Here is a 27,892-nt window from a genome sequence, read left to right as displayed (position 1 = left end):
TTTCAGAAAAATTAAATATTTTTGCAGATTCAATAAAGTCAGTATAATTTGCAAATATTTTTTTGTTTTTAATTTTGATGTAGATTCTATGTGATACAAGCAAATTTTAAAATACAGGACATTTATGTCGATTTGCATGTGTTTACATTTACCCCAGAATATTTTTCATAATGGGTAAATGTAAACAACGTATTCTGGGGGTAAATATAAACATACATTTTTGGTGAAATTATTGGTTTTAATAAAAATAACATATTTTTAGTCAATTACTACTGCTAAAGTGCCGCGGAGTCACATTTTAAAGTAGCCAACACCATCATTTTCAGTGGATGATGTTGCAAAATCGGCCTTTGACGTAAAAAAACAAAAAATATTACGTTCAGAGCTGCTCAGGATGCATATTGGGCGCCTATATAAGAATAGAAAGGAAGAAAACAAAAACTTTTATTGGAATTTGAAAAAGTTTTTGTCAAATACCTTCTTGAACGTTTTTCAAGTTGTTATCCATATGATAAAGAGGAAATTCTAAATTTTATACCACCGTTTACATTTACCCAGAATTTGCAAAAAAACACAAACATGGTGGGGTATTTGTAAACATGCCATATTTGACAGTAATGTAAACAATTTGGGAAATATTTGTTTATATTTATAAAGAAGAATTGCCATCATTTCATATTTGCATTTGAAGATACCATTCAAGTTGTTCCGTGAAAACATAAAAAAATCTAAAGTCGAAAGAAAAAAAAGACATGAAATTGTTTACATTTACCCACATTGACCCTACTGAATGAGAAGTATAACTTCAGTCGCGTGTACATGTGTACACACACTCTTTTTTTTAATTGGGAGGGGGTCTATCTCACCCCGTTTAGGTGGGAGGGGCAGTTTAAAGAAAAAAAAATTATCAAAATAAAAAAAAAAATATTAAAAAACAACGGCAACACTTACAGTAATAAATGATACCATTTCAGAAAGGCAAAATTGTACATTTAATTATAATTTTTAAATCAATATATTATAAATAATTGTTTTTGAAACAATCGATTTCAAAGTTAAAAATAGGCGAAAAAATTTTTCTACAAACTCATTTTATACTATTTTTGTCCAGACTGTGAATTTTAATAAAAAAAATTTCTCCTTATCGAACAGTGAATACTATGTGTTTTTTATATGTCTTATATGTTTTTATGTTCTCTAGTTTTTGAGAAAATTGAAAAATTATTTTATCAGATTTTTCTTTTTTCAAAATATTTTTTGCTTTTATTTGTTTTTATTTTTTAATTTTCTCTTTCTCTATGCTTATCCAATACACTGTAATTCTACAATTCATTATTATGTATTTTGTTGTCACAAAATTAATTGTCCAATTTGTTGTTTTTTTTTTTCTTGTTTACCTAACCACCCCATTTTCTTATTAAATGTATTTCCTCAACCAATTAGAACATTAAATACCATTGTGAATATTGTGTTTCCGTCGCTTCGCTCACTCTGTGTGTCGTTGTCGTTTTCAATTATTTATATTTCCGATATATAGCTGCACTCACTATAAGTTGTTATTCTCTTCAATTGTACTTGAATTCTGTTAATAGAAAACAAAAAAACAACGTATTTATGGTATTTTAGTTTTCCGCTTTATAGGAACTTTTATTAATTGTTGCCACTTTATTTTTTTTTATTGTAAATTTGGCTTGATTTGTAACAAAGTGTTTAACCTCCCAATAAGATCTGACCAAAATCAGATGAAGAAACAGATGTTGTTTATCTGGTAGTTCCCCAAAACAATGTCGTGCCCACTATCTGATGATCTCATTTCAACACATGGTTTTACAATAAAAAAAATAAAAAACAGCTATGAAATGTAAACCACATGTTGAGTTTTTTACTTTGAACACAAAACAGTTTTTCTTTATTTGCATTTCACAGTCACAGTGTTAAAGATTGAAGATAATAATAAAAAAAAAACACCTTTTGACAAAAGAACACAAACAAATATCGCAAAAATTTGTCAGTTATTTAAATATGAGTAATAACAGTGATGCCACTTTGAATTTTTTTTAGAATTTTTATATTTATAATTTTTTTTATTTTTGTTTACTCATATTTTTAACTCAAACGAGAAATACCTAGAAGATAGTTTTTCATTGAAAAGTGAAATAACTGAAATCCTTAAAAGAGAAATGGTCTTTGATTTGAAGGTTTTTTTTTGACATGGAAACGCCGAAAAAATTTTTTCAACTGATTAAGAGTTAAAACAATAAGCTTTTTAGTTTAACTCTGAGCTAACTCAGGAGTTTAATCTTATTTTGTTTATGAATAAGCTTGACTAGACACAATTCTAGTTGTGTTACACAGTTGGTCTTCAACTTTTAAAGAAAATTCTTAAAAAAATATAGTAAAGTGGGAACTCTGGTCACCACCAAAACAACCTTTTTATACCTCGATTCTCAAATGCTTCAAAGTTTAGTCAAAATACAATTGCCTTACCTCAAGCTTCATCATATTCTAACAAGCAGTGTGTGGCAGATGAGTAAAAATATAATGAGACTGATACAAGTTGGAGCTTTGGCATTTATAATTCTTCAATTGGGTACGTTGCAAAAAGTTTGTTTTTCTTAAAATAACTTGATGATTCCACCAACACACACTTTGTAAACAAAAGAACCAAAACAAATATAAATTTTTTTCTTCATAGTTCATTGCAAGACTGAAACTGGCGCAGCGAGTAATAGTGACGAATACGATACTGAATCTGGTGAATTATGTGTCCATAGTTTAGGATCAAGGAAAAAACATTTCTATGAAAGAATTCCTGGAGCAAAATTTATTGGAAAAGCTGTTAAGAGCTTAGTGAGTACACCGAAAGAGAATGTTTCATTCTACTTGTATAAGAGGGACTTTCCAACGTGTGCTCAGGAAATTCGAATCGATGATGATTCGTTGCACAATTCAGCATTCGATACTAGACATCCCACAAGGTAATGAAATAGATACAATTTCTTTTGCTAAATCGTGTGATAACTAACTTTTTTCCTTTTGATCAGAATCATCATTAATGGCTGGATGAGTTCAAGTCGAAATCCCTTTATTAAAAGTGTATCAAGTGCTTATTTCAGTCTTGGAGACTTCAATATAATCGTTGTGGATTGGAGTTCAATGTCCAGCTCCATCAACTATTACAAAGTGGTCAAACTTATTGATAAAGTTGGTGGACGTGTGGCAGACTTTGCCAAACATTTACACAAAACTTTCCAACTGGATTTTGATGAAATGTATTTAATCGGACACAGTTTGGGTGCCCAGATAGCAGGCAGTGCGGGCAAACAAATTCATCCTGACAAATTTAATACAATTTTTGCTCTCGATCCTGCTGGTCCTTCATTTAAGGAAAAGGGTATTGAAGGAAGACTTGATTCGAGTGATGCCAAATATGTTGAATCGATTCAAACAAGTGAAAATATGGGCTTCCCAGAACCTTTGGGACATGCAACTTTCTATCCCAACAAAGGAACTTATCAGAATTGTATGGGCTATGGTTGTTCACATAGGCGGGCCTATAAGTATTTTGCTGAGTCTATTAATTCTACTGTTGGATTTTGGGGAGTTCTATGTGATAGAGAGCAAATGAAGAAAGGTGATTGCCCTGAAGGATTGAATCAGTATAAAATGGGTGGTGAGCCATCAACTCCCAAAGTTGGAATATTTTATGTCAAAACCAATAATAACTCTCCATATGCCAGGGGCAAGAGTGATTCGTATTTGTATGCTTAAAAATCATTATTTTCTTTTTTTTTAGAATAAAGTGATTGCAATAAATCAAAATGCCAAAATGTCATCCAGTGATAAATTCTTTTTTTATGAAACTTAAATTGTTAAAAATTGAGCTCATTTTGGAAATACAAATTATTGTTGTTATGTATTTATTCAAACTTGTTGACAGTTATTAATACACATTCTCATACAAATTCTTAGTTCCTTAAAATTATTGTATAGAGATTCGTTGGGTATTTTCTTCTAAAACTTCCTCAATACCGATTTTACGGTTTCATATTAGGTATTCATGAATTTTCCAAAATCTCTGTTTCACATTAAATTTATTTCTTTAGGAGCTTTTTTAAATTTTTTTTTACGATTATTTGATGAAAATGTCTGTTTTTCGCTTAAAAAAAAACTCTTCCAATCCAAGTATTTGTATGAAATCTGCTATCTGTTTGTCTTTTATTCTTTCGACAAATTTAAATGTATCGTTCTTCACATTGAGTCATTTAGTTTGATAAAAACATGAATATGTCACTTTGGTAAACACTTTAAAACTTATCTACCTTCTTACGTGCTTTAAAATATCAAGAGAACGCAATTCTTCGTCGATTCTATTTATTAAAATGCATTTAATTTTCGAAATAGTGAGTATAAATAATCATTTTATCTTTATATTGAACTAATACAGCTGTATTGATTTTGCTTCTTATATAACTTTGAATTCTATTCTTCTCACTTCTGCAAAACTGTGAGTAAGCAGTACACGCGTTGCACAGATTTTGGGTAATCTTTGGTGGTTACTCAATTTTGAATATAATGTTACAAATGGGTTTCGTAAAAGTTTTTACTTGTTTCCAAAAATATATGGAAATATTGCGACAAGGTTATATTCAAGTCAAAAAATTGATAGTTGATTGAAAGAAGAGCAATAAACAAAACGTTAACGTATATGATCGTAATCGTGTGCGGTCATTCGACCTCAGGTCTTTCGGCTTTTGATTCAGATCCGTCATCTTAACGTTCTTAAAAAACCTCGGCTTGCAATTTTATCATCAAAACTAGTGATGGGAACTATCGAATGATTTGAACTATCGATAGTTAGTAACTGAATGATTTGAACTATCGAATAGTTCATTCATTTATTCATTCAAATAAAAACTATCGAATAAAAACTATCGTATAAAAAAACTATTCAAATAAAAAAACTATCGTTTAAGAAAACTACACCGAAAAAAAAACCAATATCAATTTAACATTTTTTAAATATCAGCCAAAAATGCTCTATAAAATGTGTTTTATGATATTTAAAATGTTAAAACAACATTTTTATTATCAGGATAATATTTAAATGTCACATTTTGGAATTTTTTTTTGATATTTTTTTTATCATTTTTTCATATCAATTTCTCATTCCAAATTATTGAAAAATGTTAGATAAAAAATTCTTAATGTTTTTTCTTTGTGTTTTTTCGAAGTAAAATGTATGATTTACTGAGAAAATTTGATCGGCACTAAGATTTTACTTCACATAGTTTGGGAGAAAATAACAAAACAATAATATCACCTATAATAGAACAAATAATATCACCATTATTTTGTAAAGAATATTCCCTTTCAGTAATGTTTTGAAAAAAGAAAGAAAATTCTTAAAATAATAAAAATAATAAAAATGAAAAGGAAAGAAATAGGTTTCATTATAATAAACTAAAACGTAAAATCTAGTCAACATTGATGTTTTAATTGTCAAAGTGAAATTTTCACTATCCACTTAAACTTAAAAAAATGTCAAAATGATATTTTAATTGTCAAAGTGAAATTTTCACTTTCCCATCTGAAATTAATAAAATGCACGACTGGGTCGCACGAACTTGCTCTTAGAGTTAAAGTTGCTTAATTTTTTAAGACTTTTTATATAGAAATTTGGAAAAAAAAAAATAAAATTCGTTTAAAAAAAAAAATAAAATAAAATCTGAAATTAAGTTGCCCTCCAAAACAAGTATGCAGTTTTGATTGATATATTAAGATGCATTTTTAGAAAAAAAACTAATTTTTTATAAATAATTTTTTGGAAAAAAAGTTTTAAAATAAAATTGGTATGCCATTCTTTAGAAATCACTAATCAACATCTAAAAACAAAATTTCAAAAAAATTCAATGTCCCGTTTTCGAAAATTTGATTTTTCAAAAAAAAATTTCCAAATTTTTTTAAAAATCCAAAAATTATTTTTTTCAAAATCTTATTTTTGGCTTATATTTAAATTATATAAATGCTTCTTTACGAAAAGTTTGGTTGAAATCGTATAAGCAGTTTCGGAGATAATCGGATTTGAAAAAAACGGTTCTATGGCAGGTACCGTTAATAATGATTTTCAAAAAAAAATTTTTTCATTGAAATATAGACCTTAGCTTAAAACTAACATTTGAATTTTTTAAACAAAATCGTTAGAGCCGTTTTTGAGATATTTCAATTTTACTTAAATCGGTATATGACAAGTACCGTTATTTTTGGTCCAAAAAAATTAATTCCAAAAACCCCTCTGGAGAGTCGCCAAATAACGCTACATACCAAGTTTGGCATTAATCGGTCCATCCGTTTAGGCTGTAGCTCTTTATACAGACAGACAGACAGACTGACAGACAGACAGACAGACGGACTTCCGGGACCCACTTTTTTGGCATTGTCTACCATCGTAATGTCATGGAAAAATGTTATCTCAACTTTTTTTTTTGTACGAATGCATAACTTGATATACATATAGTACCTATATAGCAAGTAAAAAATGTCAAAATGATATGATAAAATATCAAAATTGATATTTTAATTGATGGACGACTTTTGTCACTGAAAAATGTTAATTTGATAGCTGTTATTATCAATTATTTTTTTTCGGTGTATTCAAATGAAAAAAACTATCGTTTAAGAAAATTATTGGAATAAAAAAACTGTCGTATAAAGAACTATTGGAATGAAAAAACTATCGTATACAAAAAACTATTCGAATGAAAATAGTAACTAAATGAATGAATGAATGAATGATTTAAAACTGTCGAATGAATGCATATTTTACAACTATCGATAGTTTGATAGTTTTTATTCGATAGTTGCCATCACTAATCAAAACAGGTGATAAATAGATTTTATAAGTAGATTTGATAAGTTCATGGAATTCAGTAGATCTACTGATCTACTACTCTAGAGTAACCCCAGTTTCAGCAGTAGGTGATACGAAAAACAGTTTAATCAAATACTTCAAATGCAAGAAGAAAGTATAGATTATGTGTTGTCTGCTTTTTATGTTTTTTTTTAAGCCTTCATTGTTTGTATTGCAACAAAACGTAAAAAAAACTGAACTTATTTCCCACTCTTTTGAAAAATTAATGTAAAAATATTTCATGCAAATACTTTTTGTGGCAGATTTCATAACAATTTTTAATTGTAAAATCCAACTCAGAAATAGCAAAATAAATCTCTAGTATTTCGGTCAAAAATTAATACAACCAAAGAGACTTAAAAGCATGCAGGACCAAGCTTAAATGATTATGTAAGAGCATGTTTTTGACTAATTTATTGTCTTATAGCCATAAGACATACAAAATTTAGTTATTAAATTATCATAGAAAAAGCAAAGCAATATCAACCTGGGGCGTTGTTAAACCATTTTTCAAAAAATTAAAAAAAAATAAACAAAATAAACTTACATAACCTCATTTTTTACAGTAAAGCGCCTGTGTCTTACTCTATCCACCCAAAAAAGTGTTATTTTTGGATAAAACTTCAAAAATGAACAAAAACAATATCTGCTTTGCATGTTTTCTTAATTGCAAAGTGGCTTTTTTGCTTATCTCTAAGGTGGCACTTACGAGGTCGCGCATGAGCGATCGCAAGTTATGTGCACTGCTCGATCAATAAGAAGTAAAAAAATCTCATTTCCCGAAATAATAAATCGCCTACGCAACTCCAAAAAAAAACTCAAGACACTTGGCCATAAAAATAATGTATGCTGCGAGGTCCACCTGCATACCGCAGAATCGCAGATATATGTACAATGATCTATCTGATCGCGCTGCTCAACTCAGGAGACCACAAAGTCTGTATCTGCGTTGTTGACGACGTTGTAGTCGTCGCCAATGATTTAGTCACAATCGGACCAGTTTATTTAACTGCACGATCGCGTTGCACCGCGGCGAACGATGACGACAACGCATAGTGATCGGTTAATAATGGTGCGCGAAAGGCGTGCGCCTAATGCTCTCTGACATCGGAAATGGGAAACGTTATTGCTGAAGCTGGTGCTTTGTGTTGTGCTCCACAAGACACAGCATAAGGAACAACAACTGTGTGTGATTGAGTGTTTTGACCAGTGTCACTGGTTCTAGTCGCCTGGAGCAAGATCATTGCCAACTGGTGCCGTAAGCAGTTACGTTAAAATGCATATAAATACGTTTTAACTGTTACTGGTGCTGGTGAATTAAAGTCATTATACATGAGAGCAAGCCTGTGGCAAACTTCTTATAGATCAATAAAAAAAACCACGCCATATGTGTGTTTCATGCATTCATATCTTTGGTGTCTTATTGTTGTTCGCATCTGGGTGTTTTGTTTTTTGTTGTTGTGAGAAGTGGGAGTGTTCTAGAATGGCAAATACAGTAATTGAGAAATATGATTTTTATTTTTGCCAACATTCTAAGAATCAAATTAGACAGTCTTTGTTTCTGGTTCTAGTACAGGCTATATGGAGGCAAGTAACAACCTTGGAACGAAAATTATATTCATGCAAAAATGTGTCATCATGAATGAGTTATAACCAAAGAAACTAGAATTATTATTAATTGTTGGAACGTAAATTTTGCTGACTGACAGGAAAAACAAATAGAATTTTGGAAAAAGAGATAAGATTAAACGTTTAAAGTAGATATTTCTGATTTATATTATAATTTAACTAGCTGACCCGGCGGACTTCGTTCCGCCATTTTTTGTATTTATTTTTAGTTTTCGACTCTACAATTAGTTAACATTTTAAATGAAAAAGGGAATCAAAACTTGAAAAGTTCGTAAAAAGAGTTTAAAAAAAACTTTTAGCAAAAGTGGCCTATGTAAAATATGGCCTATGTTAAAAACGGCCAAAAAACTTGGGACAAAAAAAATTGTTTTTCCCGTTATTCTGTCAAAAATTCAAAAGTTTGTACATGCATGCGCATGATTAAAACCTATATTTCCTATAAATTTGAGATTTTTTGCAGACTTTTAAAAATTCCAAAAAAATAAAAGACTACTCAAAAATGTCCCTAAAAATTAGGTTGTTTTTCAAAAATTTTTATTTCAAAATACAGGGCCTATGAAAAAATCCTTTTTAGACCCCTAATTTTTTTTTAAATATCTTTCTCATGGTGTAACTCAAATTTCTGTGCAAAATTTTGCGTACCTCTAATTAGTCTTTTGTCGAAGAAGGTCTATGACTGCACAAAAACCTTCACAACTTGGTTTTGAAATTTTTTTGAATTTTTTCAATACCTTTTTTAACTATTGAATAAATTTGTCTATCATTTAAAAAAAAGTCAACTCCTTACGACTTACCGTTTAGAAAATAGGCTCATTTTTCAATGTCTTGTTACCCCTATTTACCCTATAAAATCTTAAAATTTTTTTTGCCTTAAACCTTCTCTTCTTATGCCTCTTTAATTAAAAAAAAATTAAGAAAATAAGTCAGTCGGTGTGGCCGGTTAGCGAACGTACACAAAACCAAACTTTAATATATATAATAGATAGTCGAAACATGAATTGAAACATTTTTAGGTCTTTAAAATATGTATGCAAACTTGTGACAAAATAATTTACACCTCTCTTAAATGGTCTCAGTTATGACTATGAGGGTATAAATTGATAAATTTGTTTATATAACAAGAAAATGTGGTTTTTTTTTTAAGTTACGCATACGCCCGAGTGAACAATAAGAAAATTATTGAGAATATCCAGGCTTTTATTTACAGATAAAGTGAGCAAAATTTTATTACAAATTTTACTATTTTAATGATGAATAGTTTTGATTTTAGTGGGTAAAGAATTTTGTAAAGTTTGACCTCAAAAAGACGCATATTAACCGAATTATGGCCTTTTTTCCGAAAACATAGAATATTTTTTTTAATGTGAATTTTTCTAGGTCCGGTTTGTATCCAACGGAATTGAATAGCATAGAACAAAAATTCAGGGCAAGGATGATGAAAAGTAGATAGTCTTCCAATATGGTTAATGTTCATATGTATATAAAATAAAAGGAAAAATAAAGGGAAACAAAAAATTCCAAATATTTTGAAGTTTTTCAAGTGACTGTATTTCCCTTACAAATGGTTGAACTGGAATTTAAAAAAAAATGGATAATTTTTGTGACAACCTGAACCCCAAGCAAAAATTTCAACATTTAGAACTGATAGCATAATGACTCTAATATGATTCCAAGTTATTTCCAATTGCGACTTAACAACTTTTACTGTGAACACTTTCTAAGAGCAACGCCAAGTTTCATGTTAAAGCACTCAGTAAAAACAACATTTCATCATATGCATTGAAAACTATACCGAAATCCACGATAGTTACTGGGCACCGAACACTGGACTAAAGTGCAACTTGCCAATAACCTTAAAATTAAACGTTCGCAATTTGGAGAGACTGATCAAGTTAAGTGTGTTTTTTGAAGTGAAAACTTTTTTAGTATCATAATGATTTGAAACAAGATGAAACGAAAACGCGACACGACTTCAACTTGTTATAACTTTTTTGTTTTAATAGATAAATGAATGAAATTTGTACTGTTGATAGGTAATTAAATAAGTTATAATTGTACGAAATTTCAATTAATTTCATATTCAAAATTCGGAGATAATGGTGAAAAGATGTTCTTTTCCAACACACGTTATATCTTTTGATCTAGTGCACATACAAATTTGATTTAACTTTAATACGCATGCTGATAACATAACCTTTTATTTGATGTATCACACAGAACGTTACGTGCTCTACAAGTTACACAATCTTATATTGAAATTTAAAAAATACCTCAAAACACCTGTGGAGATCTGTTGGCGATGACCAGCTACCAGTGTAGGAAGTACCGTAATCTCAGTCTCTAAATTCGACATGGTTGACTTTAAAAAATTCTAACTTCTCTTGTAGACATCTTTGGAATAAGATTTATGCATCATTATACAAGGTGAAACAATAAGCTTTCACATGCTATAGAATTTTGTATAGGTTGTCAAACAAAAAAATTGATTTAATAGCATGAGAACATAAAAATAAATGTTTTTTGTTTTTGCTTTTTGGATGAAATTTCATCGAGTTTAAAAAATTCTAGCTCTTTTTGTAGATGTCTCATAGCCTTGATCGATATATATATATTTTGAGCTAAGACAATAAGCTTTCAGATGATGTAAAAATTTTTATAGGTTGTTAGGTAAAAAATGGATTTAATAGCGTGAGAAGATAAAAATACGTGTTTTTTCGCTTTTTTTTTATGGAAATTGATCGAGCTCAAAAAATTCTAGCTCTTTTTGTAGATGTCTCATAGACCTGATCGATATGTATATTTTGAGCTAAGATAACAAGCTTTCAGATGATATAAAATTTATATATAGGTTGTCATATAAAAAACATGGATTTGAAGGTGATAGAATAAAAATAGGTAGATTTTTTCTATTTTATTTTTTTTTTTGCAAGAAAAGGGATTTTTTAAGGTTTCACTTCTATCACGTATTAATTGCACACATGATTTTTTTTTTAAGAAAAGTGCAAAATTTGAAACAGCATGCTGGAGAGTGTGGTCTGAAACTGTGAAGTATTATTGAAGTGCCATCAAAATTTAATCTACTCTGTCTTTTTATTTACCCAGAACTGGCTTCTTCAACGCATTGAAATATAGTAATTAATTTTTCGGATCAAAAAATCCGGCAAAAAAACACATAAGCTTTAACAGCTATTTCATGAAAAGCACTTTTGTTATCTTTGACTTAAAATTGTAGATCAGAGATGATATAAAAGAAACATGTACCTTGAAAAATGGAATGTTTCACCTCTTTAAGATCAAAATTACTCACTGTCCTAAAAACAATATCAACTGAATAAATAATTCGATTTCGACAAAATTGACGAAATTGAAAACCAATATTTTTGAAACCATTAATCTTACAGAGAAATGTGTATATTATAAGAAATTTTGATAGCTGACCTAAACTCCACGATACATCAACAATTAGACAAAGAATCAGGTGTTTTACGACATTTTATGTATTTTTGGCAATATGATGCATTCACAGCTTTTGTCCGAAAACTTACCTAGAAAGTTCATTGGGAGATAAGCATAAACAACCATAAACTAACAGATTTAATGCACGATGTGTGATGAATTTTTCGATCAAACAATCAAACTTTAAAAATAATTTTCTGGATACGGAAGTTCATTACTGTCAGGGTAAAAATAAGTTATCATCAAAATAAAAGCAAGCTCTTATCGGATCTTGAACGAATTTTTCATGGTTTTGGAACTCAAAAAACTACAAAACTGAAAACTTTCATGAAACTTTAATTTTTTTTTTTAACAGCTTTTTGATCTTTATGTTATCAAATTTAGCTATATTTAAAGCCAATTCCTGCATTCAGATGGCGATACGATGCAGAACTGAATAACATATTTCTATATTTGCAATTTTCCTGAAACTATCAAGCAAGTTGATTCTATCTTGCTTCTTAGATAACATATCTTTTCTAGTTTATTTTTTCTCAGAATAATTACCTCCAATATTGTTGCATGCAAATAAGATTACAACCAATACCACATTAATAACAACTTCTCAGAACACTTTCTCATTCATTGTGAGACTTCAAAAAAGTGGGAAACTTCTAATCAAAACAAAACTAAACCACCTTTACACCGCCAGACTATATTAATTTTATTATAAATTCTCCCAGCTGTTTGTGTTAACTTTTTTGTTTCGTTACGCCTCATGCGCTATTCACAATCAATAAAATTTAATGATTCAGAAAGACTATATTATAGTAAGCTGCTGCACTCCTGATACAAATCAAACTGATATCTCATTGCAAAAATAAAAAAAAAAACTTAAAACTGTCATTTAACTAACAGTCAAGTTTATAGCTTATTAAAGTTAGTTAATGGTTTTAGCTTAATTTGCATTGCAAATGTGACTTAATCGATTTATTGGATTGATATGACGGTGGTGGCGGTTCGGCTGGCGCGCGGTTCATTTAACCGGAACAATAAACTCTCACGTAAATAGGTATAGTATACTTTGTCTTGTGCCGCGCAAAGTCTTTTGTTACCAAAAGTGACGGTCCAGTTAAGACCAATATTCTTATCAAATAAAAAAGATTTTTATCAAAAATTGCCATTCTAATACCAACTTTTCAAAGTCTATGAATTTCGATTGACAGTCAAGACACTTCAATGTTATCAAAATGGCCATTCTTTGATTCATAAAAAATGCAAGCTTGAAATAAATGATCCATTTGGTATCGATTAAATCTCATTCAACAAGCAAATCATTGACCGGGGCGGTAACAACCCCTTGTTAGAAACTAAGAAAACTTTAACATATTAAAAAGACTTTGAATGGACAATAAAAATGGTTGTTTTGTTGTTCTTATTATTCTTGGACATGGACATGAACAGTTGTTTTGTTCTCAGATTGTAACTCTTACAAACATGTCATTTGAAGGTAAACTACTTTGCAACTTCAGATATCGTCTACTAGGATTTTATTTTTAGATCCGTTTATGCTACGTTTTTTTTTGTGATTTGCATATTTATAAGGAACAATTGCTGTTATTAAATTTTTTAATTAAATAATTGTAGATTAGTATTGTGTGGAAAATCAATAAAAAGTTAAATGTAACACGCTAGTTTGTAAAATAATTAATTAGTATAAAAATTCTTAATAAGGAATTGTATTTTATTTTGAATGATCTACTTTAAGTCCGTTATTACGAAGGTTTATGTAAATGTTTCCCATTCATTACTCTTGTAAAGATTCAATTTCTTCAAGATAAAAATTGATATGTTTCAAACCCAAGCAAAATCTTAGTTAGTGTGCAGTTTAAGGCATAAAGAAAATCGAGAATGTTGGTCTGATAATTCATTGAAAACATGTGGGAACTATGGCAGATCAATGAATATAAGCTCAGAGAATTTTGGAAAAGAGTCATATAATCCATATGAACAAATTTTACAAAGCGAGGCTTAAAGTGTTTATTTAAACTATATTTTTCATCTTTCGCGATAGTTCTTACTATAAATAAATTAAAAAAATAGAAATATTATTTGGCAGTTTATTTGTACAAAACTAAGTTCGGTTGGACAATTAAGGAAAAAACCAGATTAAACAAAAATTCTATTATTCTATGAGCTGGGAACGGAATTGTGTTCAATAAACCATGTTAATGAATTTTGTTTACCGCCCACAACAATAACAAATTTCAAAAATTACTGCAAGCTAGAATCAGTTATGTTATGACCTTTACACACTTAATTAAGAGCTTTTGCTATATAATAAGTAATATGGGATTTGTAAAAAAAAATCGAAATCCAGATAAAAATAAAAAATTGTCATAAAAAAATTGGGTCCCGCAACTTTATCTGTCTGTCTGTATTGCTGTCTAGTGCTTGTCTATCCTGAGCTACAGCCCAAACCACAGAAGCGAATCAATTCAAACTTGATAGTTATGTGGTTTGGAAGAATCCCTGCACGTTTAAAAGTTCTGCCGTAGTTTTGACAACCTTTGCAATTAGGCCGTTTTCAATTAAAAAAAAAAAAACAAAAAAATAAAACGGTCGACTGGGTCCCACTTACTTTCTCTTATAGTAAAAAGTACATTTTTTTAATGGAATTTTAATCAGAAAAAATTAAAAAAAAAACAAACATTTTTTTAAAATTATTTTCCCCACTTATTGTTTTGAAAATTTGAATAAACACAATCCTTTTTATTGATAAGAAATATCTATATGTCTGGTTTGAATAAAATCGGTCTATTGATTAACGCATAAATAATCAAAATGTCAGCAAAAAATGGCAACGCCATATTTCCACTATCCGAATTTTTTGAGAAAAACTAAAAACCCAGTTTGATTAAAATAGCTTCTGTCATCATGAACACCAAATTTAATCGAAATCGTTTGAGCCGTTTTTTAACAAAATTGCAATAACTTAAAAAATTTGTATGGAAGATACACTGTTCAAGTGTGATCACCTTGAAAATTACGAAAAAACCATCTGTACCAAATTTAAATAAAAAAATAATTTTTCTTGCCAAAAAAAAACCTTTTGTATAACCTGAAAGCTTATTGTTTCAGCTGAAAATATTTACATCTACCATGTCTATACAACATCTACAAAAAGAGCTAGAATTTTTTAACCCAATCACTTTTCATCAAAAAAGCAAAAAAAAAAATCAATCTTTTTTCTCTTCTAACACAATTAAATAGGTACATATATTTTTTTAAATGACAACCTATAATGAATTTTATATCATCTAAAAGCTTATTATTTCACCTTTTATATGACCCTTCAATCATATTTCTACACTGTCTACCAAAAAAGTAAGAATTGTTTAAAGCCAACCATGTCGAAATTTCAAACTGCTGTGTGCTCTAGATCAAAAGATATAACTTGTTTAGTAAAATAACATCTTTTAACCGTTATCTCAGAATTTTGATGGTGAAATAAATTGAAATTTTGTACAATTATATTTTATTTACGTTATAATTTTCATTAATCTATGTATTTAAACAAAAAAGTTATAATCAATTGATCTTTCCTGTCGCTTTTTCGTTTCATCTTGCTTCAAGTCACTACGATACTAAAGAAGTTTTCACTTCACTTCACCCGTTCAGGCTGCAGCTTCATGTATAAATGGAATAGACGGCGCACAGACGCAAAGACCCACAGACCGACGAACATCATGAAGAAAACCACTTTTTTGAACTTCTCCATCATCGTAATGTTAGTTTTGATTAAAATATCGAAATTTTAGAATTAGAAATTTTGATAGAAACTAATCCAAAATCTTTAACAAATTAATTATTCAAATGTCGAAAAAATTTCTAAATAATTAATTGGGGCTTAAAAAAATGACCAATTCTTCAAGACTTTTTTTAACTTTATGTATTTTTATGTGGCAATTAATGTTTTTTGTTAATGGCAAAGCAAAATTTTTGAATTGTTGGTTCCAAAAATGTTTGAAATTTTTTTTAACTCAACAAATTTCAATAATCAACACATTTCACTCCTCTTTTAGAATTTATTTTTATTTAAAAATACATGATAATTTTCTGCCCTCGCAGACTACATACATTTTTTCATCGGATTTCTCATTTCAACTTCAAAGGTTTTTGAGATTATCTTCAGGTTGTCTGGTTTCTTGATTATTTTAGAAAATGATGACTTCACTTCACGAGAAATGAATACTTTTTTCTTCTCAAAATCTCAAGAACTATATCCATTTGCAGCATATCCAGTCATCATACAATCTTGGCTTTGGCAACAGATTTTTGTCTCTTTTGGGTTGGTATCTAAGCATAAGCTTTGCATCCATACAATTACATCGCATTTGCGAACTCTTTCAAGCATTAATGATTTTCAGTAGAAAAAAATGTTACTCATACGCCACAGTGACTATGTAAGTTAAAATGATTTCTAATACCTAATAAAACAATGAAACTGATTTTTTTTTTCACACATTGCATGGTACAGCAATATCAATCATCACCCTTTTTTAAAAATCTTCATTAAAAAAAAAAAAAAAACAATTTCAAAAATAAAAGAAAGGTTTAAAATGTTTTTAACATTTATTTGAAAAAAATTGAACTAAAAAAAAAAATAAAAAAAAAGACTAAACACTCTACTGTTGTTTTCTTTTTCTAAAAAAGAATACCTCTGAATTCCAAGGCTATGCTATCAAAAATATCAATGGAGATTTTGTATGTAAAAGATTTTCTATGCATGTGAACTAAATAAGGAGTTTAGGAGAATTATATCAGTTTTTTTCTGTTTTTATATTGTTCCTGGTGCTGGTTCCAAATTCACTGAAGCAGCTGAATTTAAATGTCCTGGCAATGGAGCAACATGCACAGCACCACGAGTCTTAGCGACATAAGTTCCTTCAGCAGCAACAACAACTGGAGCTGGAACTACTACGGGAGCAGCATGAACAGCTACTGTTGGTAGTCCGGCAATAGTCAATGTTGATCCATGAACGGCAGTATATGAAATTGGAGCTGGAGCTCCCAAAATCAATGGAACAACAGAGGCTTGAGCAGTGATGGCCAAAGAAAACACGACTACGACGATGGCGAACTAAAACGATAAAATTGAACAAAATAGTCAAACGAAAATTCCGAAAGTCTCAATGTTAAAAGCTATGCCGATCTTCATACCTTCATGTTGGTTTGATAGGTGTTAGATTGTCTTCACGATGCGACAGATAAATCGATACTGATGCTCAATTGAGACTTTAAGTGACATTTTTATAGCTGGTGGTCACATTTAAAGTTGATATTCGTACCAACTCCAGAACTAATTACAAAAGCAAAATGGGAACACGGAAATATTTTACTAAAGTCTGGTTAAAGACTGGCTCTTAACTAATAGCCATGGAATCTGCAAACAATAAATAATCAACCTGACAGTGGATTAGCATTTGTGTCTTTTAAAAGCTTGACCCGTCTTGTGAAGTAATGCGATCGCATTCAGATGAAATTAAACCACATTTCAATTCATGAATACCTATCTACGGGTTGAAGGTGGTCATGGAATTTCTTTTACTTTTTATTTCTTTTGATAGACAGAAATCAGAGGGTATGGTGGACTCTCATGCGTAACAACAAAATTGATTTGTATGGTCTTTCATTAAGGCTTGATATTGAATTGAAGTATCTTATCCACTGACCCTCAATGAGAAAACTAAAATCAATATTAAAACACCCTCAAGCCATCCATTTTTTAATTGATATATCAGATTTTTATTGATCAGGTCCGTTAACCGAAAAAGGTTTTGGGTATTATTTTTCCTTCTTATCAAATTAAAAAAAAAAAAAACACTGGTAGAAGGGGGAGCATTTGCCAGTGGGGTACCTTTGCCAGTCCAGGTTTTTTTTTCAAACCAACAGAATATTAAATACCGAAAAATCATTTTCTGTTGCACATTTATTATTGAAAACTTTGCACAAAGTTTGACAGCTTTTGGCTGGACACGAAATAAATTAGACGCTTGCGTTAGTTTTTTAATGTTGAGAACCAAAATATGAAGGTACATAACCGTCGTAAATTGTAGGTATTTGTCGTGTTAAATTACTTTTTGATACAAATATCTTTTCAAAATTATGTGTACTATGCTATGTAGAAGCGATTTTTTTACTGTTTAACTTATAAAAAAGTTATAAGTAAATTTTTGAAAGATTAGCTTGTGGGGTGCATTTGCCATTTGTTTTTGGGTAGGTTTTGCTCTGGCAAATGCACCCCATGGGGTACATTTGCCAGAAGCGAGCTTCCTCAAAAGAGGATGGCAGAATCCTTAAAAATCAGTCAGCTAAAAAGAAGTTTTGTTTATGATTATTGGTTTTATTTTTATTAACTTTGATATTTAGGTAACTGGCAATCCCTCCCCACCCCCGTGGCAAAGCCTCCCACCTGGGGAGGCTTTGCCACATCACTTTTCGTTTTTTTGAATAAATTATTAAAAATAGAAATAATTAATATAGCAAAATGAAAAAAATATTTTAGTGAAGATAATAAAGTCAATAATAATATCAGATATAAAAAAATTAAAAGAAACGTAAAAACTTTGCGTTAAGTCAATTTTCCTAAATCCTGGCAAATCCTCCCCCTTCTACCCTACTGGTGAATACGAATTTGAAATAAAACCGCAAAGCTTGAGTCTACTACCTATTAAATTTTTGAACTGAAGTTCAGGGTTATAGCAAACCCTTTTCAACTAGCAAGAAAAGAAATAAATTTTAAATCATATATGCATTTTGGCTTTGTATCAACAAAAAGATTTTTAATTTATAACAAATTGGTTTAAAAAAGTTTCAATTTCATTGCAAATCATTGAATATTGCATTTGTTTTGAATTTGAGCAACATATTTCAAAGTTCAAGCCTTAAACACATCGAAAAATACAATAAGAGCATTTTATCAAGTTCAAAATCGATTGCAAACTAGTTGCAAACCAACTTTAAAATACCTATTATAAATTAAGTGCAACTTATGTAGTTCCAAAATTCATATGTATAGGTACATAACTCAAAATTTATCTGTAGCTATTCTTTACAGCGAGAAGTTGAAAAAAGTATGCCATCAGACGGAGATTAGTCCGACCCCCTTCGATTTATTGTTTAAAATTTGTATACGCTCTTGATCCTCATCTACTCTACTGTACAGGTTTAATTAATAGAAATAATTGTTTGCATTAAAACATGAAAATCTAATTAGACTGAGTGTCTGAGGTGTACCTAATGAATTATTAAATCTGCTTTATCACACGCTACCGTTTAAAAATGAAAATCTAAATAAAGCTTAAAGAACTTGAAAAACTAGTTTTAAATAAATATACATATAAAAAAAATGTTTAAAAGCTATAGATACTTACAATTTAAAGCTATTAGTCTAATGGTCATCAAATCAAATGGACAAGATTGGTAGAGTTTTTAGGATTTGCATAAGGCTCTTCATACTGTAAACCCAGAAAAAAAAAGCACCAACCGTGATCTTTTTTGGTGGGTTAAAAAAATGTGTTAAAAACAATGTAGTCTTGGTTAAAAATTACGTAAGTTGTTCTCGTTGCTATAATGCCGACTTTTAACAAGTCGATTTTTGCCGTGCGGCGAAGCTCTTCGGCGTAAGTCGAATCGAGTGATCGTAAGCCGCATGTGACTAAAGTGACAATCCCTATAGAATAATCCTAGTCCACTTAAGCCGTGCGACATTATCGTGTGGCTAAAATAGACTGGTGAAAAGTCGGCATAATCAATGAAGTTGGTCAAAATAATTGTTTAAAATTACCATTTTAGAAGGGTATTCTAACTCACCAACTTGTTTATATTGATCGAGAAACTCGGTTAAAATTTGAGATTTTAGTACAATTTAACCAAAATATTTGGTAAGATTGAACAATTTTATACAACCAAGTCGACTCGTGTAATTTTTACCCAGGTTAGTATGCAGGTGCTTTATTAGCAAACTGCCTCTGTTAATTTTATACGAGTTTTTCGTTTTTTTAACGGATCATTTTTCTGCGTGTACACTTGTACAATGTACAGTGTTTTTGAATTCACTCTATCAGACAACCTTAAAGAAGTATCTAGTCTTGCTCCAAAATCCAAATAAAATATTTGGATATAACGTTAACATTGAGAAGGAATGCTTAAAAACATAAATTTAAATTTAAAAACAATGAACTATGACCTTTTGTTTTAATTTACTACATTTTTGAAGTTATACTTCTTATGGGAGGGTGAGTATGAAAATTTACTTTTTGACAAGAATGTCAAAGGGATTATGACGCGATCACCCTGGGAAGCAGGGCTGTCGTTTCACCTTTAGAGTAGGCAGTACTTTAGTATTTAAAAATGCAGTACGCCGCAGTACGGCAAACATAAAACACACAACACGTTGCAAGTAACATGTTTCATGTAGCAAGTTGCATGTGGCAAGTTGTATGTGGCAAGTTGTATGTGGCAAGTTTTTTGTGGCAAGTTGCATGTGGCAAGCTGCATGTGGCAAGTTGCGTGTGGAAAGTTGTATGTGGCAAGTTGCGTGTGGTAAGTTGCATGTGGTAGTTTCCATGTCAGCTCAGCTCACAGCTCAGCTCAAATTTGAGCTAGCTCACTTTTGAGCTAGCTCACTTTTGAGCTAGGTACCATAGCTCAGCTCAATTGAGCTGAGCTGAAAGTGAGCTGAGCTGAAAGTGAGCGCCCCCAACTTCCAACGCCTATATCTCGGAATTTTGAAGAAAATGAAAAAAATTTTTTGATGCCAAAAGGTAGCGGGGACTCTAACCTACATTTGGGTACAACTCTCATCCCTGTAGGTCCATGCGTTCTCAAACCGGGAGAACTTAAAAGTAAAAATAAAAATTAGCCCGATTCTGAAAAAATAGGCATGATGTGGCGGTTTAACATGGAAGATGATTTTTTAAATATCTGACAATGTGCAAAGCGTAGGCCCATGACACAAGCTATCATTTGGCATCATTCCCAAAAATTGCTCTCAAGCGGTTTAGCTTCTAGGAGCGTTCAAAGATTCGGGGATTTTTCGAAAAAAAATTGTACCCCAACTTTCAAAGGCGATTTTCTCGGAATTTGGAAAAAAATCGAAAAACCGAATTATACCACTATCGGGTACCTGAGAATATAAGCTTTCATATTGCACCACTCCCCTGTCTCTAGATCAAAGCGTTCGAACGCCTATATCGCGGAATGTTGAAGAAAATGAAAACAATTTTTTTGATGCCAAAAGGTAGCGGGGACTCTAACCTACATTTAGGTACAACTTTCATCCCTGTAGGTCCACGCGTTCTCAAACCGGGAGAACTTAAAAGTAAAAAAAAAAAATAGGCACGATTCTGGAAAAAAAGGCATGATGTGGCGGTTTAACATGGAAGGCGATTTTTTAAAAATCTGATAATTTGCAAAGCGTAGGCCCATGACACAAGCTATCATTTGGCATCACTCCCAAAAATTGCTCTCAAGCGGTTTAGCTTCCAGGAGCGTTCAAAGATTCGGGGATTTTTCGAAAAAAAAATTTACCCCAACTTTCAAACGCGATTTTCTCGGAATTTTGAAAAAAGTCGAAAAACCGGATTGTACCGGAATTTTTTTTTATGATAAAAAAAGAAATATTTTATTAAAAAAATAGAAATATATTTACTATTAAAAAACCAAGAAAAAAAATCACGAAAAATTATCTGTTTTATTTATAAAAATATCCATGTGTTAAAATAATTCCATTAATAACTAGAACCAAACATCTTAAGCTATAGTGTTTTATAAAAGTTTAAAATATCTTCATATTTCATTATACTTTCCAAATAAAAATCAATGTATCCCCTCACCCATCACAGCTCAGCTCAGCTCACTTTACCTTAGCTCACCCAACAGCTCAGCTCACCCAACAGCTCAGCTCAACCATCAGCTCAGCTCACTTTCAGCTCAAATGAGCTGAGCTATGGTACATAGCTCAAATGTGAGCTAGCTCAAAATTTGAGCTGAGCTCAGCTAACTTTTGAGCTTTGTAGCAACCCTGCAAGTTCCATATTGCTACTACTAGTGCTGAAGCACACACAATTCTTATAAAATTACCATATCGCACATTTTATGCGCAATTCATTTACTTTCGTTAACCATATACCGTACGTTCTGAACCGCACAACATGAGTAAATTTCACAGAATAAATTGAAAACTACATGGACGCAAGGAGGATGAAAGAATTAATTTATTGTTCACTTGATAAAAATGTAAAAAAACTAAGTGTGGATTAATTACTTCATAATAGAAATTAAAAATATCAAATGAAATTCATTTACATATACTGAATGAGAAGTATAACTTCAGTCGCGTGTACACGTGTACACACACTCTTTTTTTTTTTAATTTACTTAATTCGAAGTTTTGAAGTTGTCATTAATAGATAAAATTAGAAAACATTATTTTTTTGAAAACAGAAATCGCTTGGTTTAATGGACTGTTCACACCATAGTTTGATTTACTTAATATAACCATATAAGGCTTATTATGTTATTATGTCTGGGCTGATACCAAATTAAGGAGTAAGTAAAAAATATGTATGTAAAAAAAATATCCTTGATTTAATAAATGGAAAAAGTACTATGTTCAGTCATTGAGGTCGAAAATAAAGGTCATCCAGACTGCTAAAAACAAAATAAAAGTTTTTGGTACAATTATTTATAGTCTGTTGTATAATATTTTTGGACTTTAACTTCTATTTCCTTTCAATGCTTATCTATGAAGTCTATAATTCATTATAATGTCTCACTACAAAGGGAATGAATTAACGTCACAATTTTATTCTTACAACCAAGCACTTATTCTGCACCTACAATCAATAATTAATAAAAAAAAAACAATAACACATTGTTAACTAAAGTTTCCGTCAACAATTTCTACACTTCAGAGTGCCGTTCCCATTAAGATCAATCAACGCCATTCTTGATACTTAGTTCAGTCACATCGAACAGAATTTCAAGCTGCGCACTGCAAGGCAGTAAATTCTTATTTTTTGTATTGCCTTTCTAAGCAATTTTATAGGTTCAGTTGGTATCTAAGATCATAGACTTGGTGACTTCTTTCACTTCTTTTGTAAGAAAATCTCAAAGCCATTTACAACAATTCTTGTGGTGGCATTGAAATTCTTCCGTGAATATAGTACAAAAACAAACAAATACAAACACCACATCAAAGTGGATTATGAGTTATGAATAAATAATCAGATTGGCGTCTGCGAAAACGATACGCATTGAACTGTCAATAAAAAGTTAGTAATAAAGGAGCTAGACCAACATCAGATATCAAGAATCTAACAGACTTGTTGGATTTCAAGTCTTTTATATCCAATAGTGTGTATGAGTTTAACACAGTAGGACACTATGCACATGAACGCATTTTTGGTAATGAACTTTTTAAGAAAAACCCCGTAGGCGGAATGTGGTTTATTCGGTTAAAGCAGTTAACAGATCGTAAATTGTCTCCTGTAGACCACGCACTTGATTGCCTGAGGCTTAAAACCATTTAACCATTGCAGTTATTCGCACGCACTGTGCTGCAAACAGGTTGGAATTTTATAAACGCGTTTTTTACGGGTAATTGATCCTATTAATCTTGACACAATGATACGTTTGACTACATTGATTTCTAGTGAATTCGACATTGCACTTGCACTTGCACTTGAACTTGTGACTTAAGATGCAATTAAAAATAATTTTTGTTGAGTTAAGTACCTATCTGACGTGCTCTGCAATGGATAATTGATTTAGTAACAAGCATATGAAAATCTATGTAACCTACCTACATTTTCAAGTGATCTTTCAACATTGATACCTTTGTAGATACAAGGTTTCTAGGGTAATAAATTAAAATTAAATCGAGATGTGGTTAATGGTTTTTAATAAATGAAATTGTTTCTAAATTGATAAATTAGTTTTCTTCTAAGGTAGATCCTTCAATTTTACTAAGATACTTGTTCAATAGAAATGAAGTTATTGTTTAAAAGGAAATAACGCTTAAAATAAGGTGATTCCACTTAAACTCAGTTAAATTTAATGTGAAATTCATATCATTTTAATGTGAATGTTAGCCTCCTTAATAACACCGGCACACAAAAAAAAAAAAAAGTGTCATGAACCAGAAACCAGACCTATATTTCTATATGTTTTTGGACCCGCTGAATCCGAATTTGGCCCTGTCACCCTCCAGTTTTGAGTAAAATGCAAAAAACTCAAAAAAAGGTAGTTTTTGGGGTCTTTTTTGCACTTTTCTCAAAACTGGAGGGTTACCGGGCAAAACGGACTTGAAATTCGGATTCAGCGGTCCCAAAAACATATAGAAAGATAGGTCTGGTTTCTGGTTCATACAACTTTTTTTTTTGTGTGCTAGCACTGTCGCAACATGTCGCTGTCATACCCGGCACACAAAAAAAAAAGTTTCATGTACCAGGAAGCAGACCTATCTTTCTATATGTTTTTGGGACCGCTGAATCCGATTTTCAAGTCCGTTTTGCCCGGTCACCCTTCAGTTTTGAGAAAAATGCAAAAAACTCCAAAAAAGTCATAAAAATTCAAAAAAAATGCACTCACAGCTCAAAACTGGAGGGTGATGGGGCCAAACGGACTTCAAATTCGGATTCAGCGTGCCCAAAAACATATAGAAAGATAGGTCTGGTTTCTGGTTCATGACACTTTTTTTTTTTTGTGTGCCGGTGTAATTGCTGGCGTCTATACGGCCTTGATAATATATCACGGTCAAAGCAACAGCATATCGTCGCTGTTCTAGAAAACCGGAATCACTCAAAAATCCTGGTTTTTGAGTTATTGATACCATTAAACTAGAAACAATATATTCTTAATTTTTGTAAAACGAGTATAAATTTAAAAGATTTGCATCAGATAACACAGCTGATTCTTTTTCTTCAATTTATAATATAGTATTAGTCCAGTAAAATTAGCAAAATATGTTTATCTACAAAAATAGCTAAGGAGAATTTTACTGTTTTATTATAAAGATTAGGTATTCTAAAACCACACAGTTCCAACAAAATAACCCGCCATTTTGAAAAAAAGCTGATAAAAGCATTTATTTGATTTTATCGGTCGTTATTAGTCGGTGGGTAATTATTTTTGTTTAGTTTTAAAGAAAATCACATTTTCTAGAGTTTTTGTTAGATATGGCAAAATTTTTGATAAGTCTAACCAATAAAAAGTTATTGTCGAAAAACTGTTCGAATTTCGGTCCAAAAAACGAATTTTAATGTTAACCTCGTCCAATAACCATATCTGATCTATAAATCACTCTTAATACTTTTTATAGACCATAAAATTTCCTTCATTTTTGTATCTAGGATGTCCTAAAAGTAATGGATCAAACGAAATATGCTGATAGGCCAACTTAAGGGCTCTCAGAATTTTGTAACTTGTTCATCTCAAATCCTTACGGTTTTCGATTAAATGCAGTTTTTGTGAAATTTCGAAAATTCCCGACTTTGCAACAGTATTTTGCTTCCTTCGCTCATAATTGATTTTTGTTTTTTACAATTCTTTCACTAAAGAAGAAGAAAAGAAGAAGAACGGATCTGAAGTTTCTGGAGCCTGAAATGAGCGTTTATGAAAAAACTGCTTACAAACGGAAACATATATAATGCTTAATTTTTTTATTTTACGGTTTTTTTTTTGAAAATCTTTACTTTTATATTGGACTTTGTGAAGGATATGATTGGTTGATGTTAAAGTTCCGCAAGAGCTGTAAAAATACCATTCAACTTTAGATAACCAAAAGAGAGCTAATATAAATAAGAAAGAAGGACGCAGTACAGAACCTTGTGGTATTTCATACTTTAGACATCGAACTTTGATTTATTTATTTACCATTTAATTCTGTTCTTCTTACGTGACCCAAAACGAAAATGTGTATGCAGTAGAAAAGCAGCTTTTTTTGGCTTTAAAAAATTAAAATATTAAAAAGCTTTAAAACTGAGCAGTCTCTGATCTACGATTTTCGTATTAAATTTTATTACATTTTTGATAAGTAATTTTCTTTCAATCATTTTCTGTCAACTCGAAATTAAAAACAATTTCACAACATGGCCTTAATAGCATTCAACGAAAGAGTGTTCGATGATGCTAATCAAAGATTTAAAGTACATAATTCAATATCACATTAAAAGAACAAGAATGATTTTTAATTTCTGTCTACAGTTCAAAAAATCAAAAGGCTACAAGGGAATTAATCTCCTTCTCGAGCCATCTCCAAAACAATGGTGGGAAGATACCGATGCCTTAGTCGCGTAAGTAAAAGTTTTTTTTTTTTTATTTTCTTTATGAATTCATCGCTGCCAATATAATCATTTTTCTAATAGAATTTGACGATATTGTTTAGAAATTTATTTGTCTCGTGGCAAAATCTTTATAGGTTTTGTGTGCGTTTTATAAGCCATTGTCATAAATCAATTCAAAGAAAAGTGTTTTTCTTACCACCTGGTGAAGTTAACTGCCACGTGATATCAGTGACTAAGATATTCAACGTTGGGTTTTTTTCGTTCTTATTCTTTTGTGTGCGTTTTATGTTCGAACTCAATATGAACTAAAATGGTTCAAGGTTTATATGCACCATATAAATTTTCCATAGTTTTAGCTTCATTTATGGTGTTGAAGAAGATTTTTTAGTTTTTGATTTTACAGGGATTCATTTGGCACTAAAATTTTTAGCTATTTCCTTACAAATTGGTTACTCCTTGTTAAAAGTTTGTCAATAGTCATTGTTAATTTGAAACTGGTATTATAAAAAGAGGTCAGTATTTGATCAATTTGCATACCTACTTTCTATTTTTAGTTGTACATGAAAATGACACAAATCTTGAGCACGATTTTTAAAATAATTGTAGGTAACCAATAATTTGTGATCGCGTTAAACATATTTGAAATAATTCTCAATTATTGCATCATCTAAACAAAACTACGTAAATGACACCTGTGACCCTTTATATCCATAACACCAGTTTACAAGAAGTTCATTACTTATGTGAGAAATTGTGCTAGTTGTTTTTCTCACAAGGGTCACTCGTTCAATGGTACATTACCATATAATTATTATTACATCAATGGTCTGGTATTTCAATAATGGACAATCAATGTGTAATTTTTATAGTCTGGTGAATAAAGATTTTTTTTAGGTAGGTATAATCACAGTGGGCAGGGTTAATATAATTGTAATGCATAGGGGTATAGAAAGAAGTAAAACTTGTATGAGCCATTAAAATGTTTCTTGAACAATAAGTCAAATTTCGTTGAGTTTACAAGGTTGCGGTCGAAAACAGAGACCTTAAAAAATTCTTTTACAATATTTTATAATTTTGTAAGTTTTAATAGTGTTCCAATAATTTAGCTTTAAAACAATGTATATATACGTACGTATTGTATAACAATTATAACAGAATATCGAAAAGATCTAATGAAAGATATTAGTTTAGTTTCTCAAACGTTATTTGCCGTTTTTCATTCAAAAGCGATGCCATTTCCTCCATTTCCATTGATCAATATATTTTTCCTTTTATAATTTCTTGTTTATTTCAATAATAATTATGAGTTTCAAAAATAAGTAAAAATAGTTTTTTTTTCTACTCAAATGTTCATATGCGCATATTGGATTCTCAAATTAATATTAGATTTAGCGGGTCACTGTGGTGTATGCGTATCATTTTTTTTATTTTTTTACGCAAAACGTAAAATGTTAATTCAATTTTCAATTGTTCACGAAATAATTTTCAACTTATTTATTTTGTATTTTCTCAATATACACTTAGGAGCAAAAAAACGGAATCAAATAAATTATATTATATTAAAAAC

The 27,892-nt window shown here is 30.6% G+C and overlaps 3 protein-coding genes across 3 annotated transcripts in view; 2 read left to right on the top strand and 1 right to left on the bottom strand.

Annotated features, from left to right (window-relative positions):
* The first annotated feature begins 2,439 nt into the window (after nt 1–2,439).
* Nucleotides 2,440–3,838, top strand: LOC129916924 (phospholipase A1-like). The gene is made up of 3 exons (XM_055997141.1): nt 2,440–2,590; nt 2,696–2,978; nt 3,045–3,838. The coding sequence occupies exons 1-3, from the start codon at nt 2,452–2,454 to the stop codon at nt 3,769–3,771; spliced, it is 1,149 nt and encodes a 382-aa protein (XP_055853116.1). The 5' UTR covers nt 2,440–2,451; the 3' UTR covers nt 3,772–3,838.
* A 12,758-nt stretch (nt 3,839–16,596) lies between these two features.
* Nucleotides 16,597–17,298, bottom strand: LOC129916914 (adult cuticle protein 1-like). Its single transcript, XM_055997128.1, has 2 exons — nt 17,198–17,298; nt 16,597–17,117 (listed from the first exon to the last, which is right to left on the bottom strand). The coding sequence occupies exons 1-2, from the start codon at nt 17,201–17,203 to the stop codon at nt 16,815–16,817; spliced, it is 309 nt and encodes a 102-aa protein (XP_055853103.1). The 5' UTR covers nt 17,204–17,298; the 3' UTR covers nt 16,597–16,814.
* An 8,741-nt stretch (nt 17,299–26,039) lies between these two features.
* Nucleotides 26,040–27,892, top strand: part of LOC129916876 (cilia- and flagella-associated protein 45) — a 61,635-nt gene continuing 59,782 nt past the window's right edge. Inside the window, exons 1-2 of the mRNA XM_055997081.1 lie at nt 26,040–26,187; nt 26,246–26,334. Of these exons, the coding sequence (XP_055853056.1) occupies nt 26,131–26,187; nt 26,246–26,334 (146 nt within the window). The 5' untranslated portion in view covers nt 26,040–26,130. The remainder of the gene's footprint in view (nt 26,188–26,245; nt 26,335–27,892) is intronic.

Source organism: Episyrphus balteatus, chromosome 1 (assembly GCF_945859705.1).
Source record: "Episyrphus balteatus chromosome 1, idEpiBalt1.1, whole genome shotgun sequence".
In the NCBI taxonomy this organism is placed as follows: Eukaryota; Metazoa; Arthropoda; class Insecta; order Diptera; family Syrphidae; genus Episyrphus; species Episyrphus balteatus.
Note: the sequence above shows the minus strand (reverse complement) of the source record. Positions and strands in the feature narration are given on the sequence as shown.

Coding starts and splice junctions, on each gene's coding strand:
- LOC129916924 (XM_055997141.1), top strand. CDS start 2,452: ATGCTTCAAAGTTTAGTCAAAATACAATTGCCTTACCTCAAGCTTCAT. Junction 2,591..2,695: donor ATTTATAATTCTTCAATTGG/GTACGTTGCAAA, acceptor TTTTCTTCATAG/TTCATTGCAAGACTGAAACT. Junction 2,979..3,044: donor GATACTAGACATCCCACAAG/GTAATGAAATAG, acceptor CCTTTTGATCAG/AATCATCATTAATGGCTGGA.